The 3,271-nt window shown below is 37.1% G+C and overlaps 1 protein-coding gene across 1 annotated transcript; it reads right to left on the minus strand.

Moving 5' to 3' along the window:
• Positions 1 to 279: 279 nt before the first annotated feature.
• Positions 280 to 1,482, minus strand: LOC104578450 (heparan sulfate glucosamine 3-O-sulfotransferase 1). The gene has a single exon (XM_010226011.2). The coding sequence runs from the start codon at positions 1,350 to 1,352 to the stop codon at positions 423 to 425; it is 930 nt and encodes a 309-aa protein (XP_010224313.1). The 5' UTR covers positions 1,353 to 1,482; the 3' UTR covers positions 280 to 422.
• Positions 1,483 to 3,271: the final 1,789 nt, after the last annotated feature.

Raw genomic sequence — 3,271 nt, forward strand, 5'->3', positions numbered from 1 at the left:
AAAATTCTAGAAATAATGCTACTATCATGGTGGTCTGATATAAAAAAATACTAACAACCCAAAATACAGAACAGTCAGAGTAATATTCTTTCAAATATTTACACTTTTTACATTGTTGGAAGCAGTCATTTTTTTTCCAAAAGAGCTCAAAGCTTTTAACAGTTCTGAAGTAAATCCACTGAAGTTAATGCATTTGCAAGAAAAAAATTAGAATATTATCCACAATAATCATACAAATACATCAAACATTTTTTCCTATATAAAGAATGTCATTATAATGAGTCAATACATAAGAGCAGTTTTGTCTGCTTCCATTTTACCAGTATGTTAAGTTCTCATAATATGATGCTCTGTAGTTTACAAAGAGGTGTTTGAAAGCATTTCTCTCAGGCTCTTTTCAAGAAACACCTGTTCCAAATTCATTAATGCCAGTCAAAAGAATGATTAACCATTCTGTAAAATTTTGCATTGTGCTCTCTAAAGTAAGAATAAAGTTGCTCTAAAACAGTATTGTTGACAACGGGATGGGGACGCCCTTTGGATTCATGCAAACACCTCTCTCTCCCATCGCTTCTAATGCAGTAGAATCCCTTGGTTTGATTAAAATAAAAATTAGAAGACATAATTCGGGAAGGAAGATTGAGAAATTTTTCTACTTTCTGTAACTCAGGAAGAGGATCCTTGATTAAAGTATTACCATCCACTATGTGAATCTGATCCAAATTGAAATGCTTGAGCCACTTTTCCATATGAACATCGTACAGACTTCTCTGAATAGCTTTGTATTTGGTATTAAGTGCTCCATTCTTAATAACAATGTCTTCAAAGAGCTGAACAGGCTTGTGGCTTTCTACTCGGTTGTAATATACTTGGGTATAGTCAGATATAACTCTCTCGGTGGGATCTCTCAGAATGAGCAGCAGCTTAATAGAGCTGTTCATGTCATGGATTCTCTCTGGAGCCTGTGGCGATGTGAAATAGCCTGGTGTTTTCTCAATTGTAATTTGATTTCCATAAGAAAATGGCATCAGACTCCTATACCAGTCTATTCCTTTCACGTAATTTTCATCCCAGTCAAAGAAGTGGACTTCTGTAGCTGCCACCACAATATTAGGATGAATATCCAGCATTTCCAGCAAAGCCCTCGTGCCTCCTTTACGAACTCCTATTATGATTGTCTGAGGTATTCGCCGGCTTGTGCCAGGAGGTCTCACCTGTGCAGAATAGTGTTCGCTTTTATTGCTGAATAATCCTACTTGCGACTTCAGCGTTTCCAGCAGGGCCCCGTTCTCAGCAGGAGCACCCTGAGCATGAGTCAGCAGAAGATAAGCTGACACCAGAAGGAAGGCCATGTGGAGGGGAATAGTTAGTTCAAGATAATAGTACGTTTGACTAATGAAACACTAGGTAAGCCTCCTCTTGAGGAGCTGGTTGGCAGAACTGGTGATGGACACACAGCAAGTTTCTGAAACATCTAAAAAGAAAAAAGATCATTCAGTACTTTGAAGCTCATCACAAATTGGCAGTTACCATTCAACTTGCATTCACAACACGGAAAATTTATACCACAAGTAGTTGCTTTTACTGATGGTATTTCAGGAGAACAACAACCACCCATAGACTTGCCTGACTTACTATTACATGACCATTCATAATCAGCTGAAACCCAGGATGCCAGGTAAGATGTGATATTAGTCACATAGTGAGAGTTTCAGCTACAATGTGTCATCGATATAATCTGTCTCATTCCATTTTTTGAAGTCTGAAAAATTATGTGAGTTTGTGTCCCGTTAGAGATTTGCAAAATTGCCAGGAAGAGAACGCAGTCATTCACAACTGGTTAGCAATGAATCAGTTATCAATCAGTTATAAGTCAGTACTAGCTATTTGTGCCTTGGATTTTTTTTTTTTTCCTTGATCCATTTTCCTCAATCCACTTATGTTTGGAGAGATTCGCCCTCTGAATGTGCTCAGCATTTGTGGGTACATTGAGGGCAGAAAGTTCTGCGTTTCACGGGATACACAGACTCCTCAGGTTGGCAGCACCAGTCCCGAAACTCGGCTGAGGCAGCAGTGTTTTCCCCTCCTGTCATTACAGCACCATCATGCTCTCATGCTTTTGCTAACTGAGCAAAAATGTATTTGTTGAGCAACTTTATAACTGCTAAAATAAGCAAAGATCCTGGATATATTGAAAAAGCATTTACCTTTGCTGAGACAGAAAATGACCAGAATTTGCGTCTCAGACTGCTATTATATTCCGCCCTGACTATCTCAACATCCTTCTTTGTTGTCTACCCAAACACATTTTTTTTTTTCTTTCTTACCTGCGAAATGCTTGCAGGAGAAATTGAATTGAGAATGTGCTGTAAAGCTAATGCCTAAATAGATCAAAATTGCCTTGGGGAGAATTCCATCAGAACAACGCGCCAGCGTCTGCCTAAGAGATGTGACTGATTTTGATGAAGCTCTGAGATGTTAGATCCTGTGGTTAGGTTATAATTGCTACATAAATGTGAAAAGGATTTAAACATGATTTATCAAACACAATTGGAAAGTTGTTTGAATAATTCCTGTGTTGCTTCTTTGTCTTTATGCAATTAATGCGTATTTTGAAGAGATAATATGAACTGCTTTGTGTAATGAAAACAATATATTTTACACTGCTGCACTGTGCACTCTCTGAATCTCAGCGTATTCCTATTAGCTTTATGGAACACAACTAAAAAAATTTACCCATGCTACAAGATCAGAATTACGGTGCCTTATTAGATGCTTTTTTCTATTATTTGGTAGTGCTGGTGTTGCTTAGTAACATAAGAAACAGCTACAGTTATGGTACATATTAAGCAGAAAAAGTTCAGAAAGAAATTCATGCTGCAGAGAGAACTAATTAAGTAAATAATACCTTGGGCTTTTGTTTGTTTTACTTTTTCAAAGCCTTAGATATAACATTTACTAACGAAGCTAATAAGCTGGCTAAAAATCATTTTGAAACTGCAGAAATATTCAAGAGACCCTTAACTGCTGCAGTCTGTTTTAACAAATCTTCTAAGGAGCTTATGATGCTTCAGGGTGAAGCACTGTATCACAGAGTAAACTTAACTTTATTATTATTACTAATTTATAATACTATTAATTTCTAAGAATACTTTTCACTGCTTACATGCTTTTAACTGGAGAATTTCACAGCACTGTGTGCTGTCCAACTGATTTAAAAGAGGAACGGACTGGTTTTCCTATTTATTCTTATTTGACACCAGCTCATTGA

This window comes from Tinamus guttatus, unplaced genomic scaffold, assembly GCF_059628265.1.
Source record: "Tinamus guttatus ecotype Peru unplaced genomic scaffold, ASM5962826v1 Tinamus_guttatus_pri_ptg000314l, whole genome shotgun sequence".
In the NCBI taxonomy this organism is placed as follows: Eukaryota; Metazoa; Chordata; class Aves; order Tinamiformes; family Tinamidae; genus Tinamus; species Tinamus guttatus.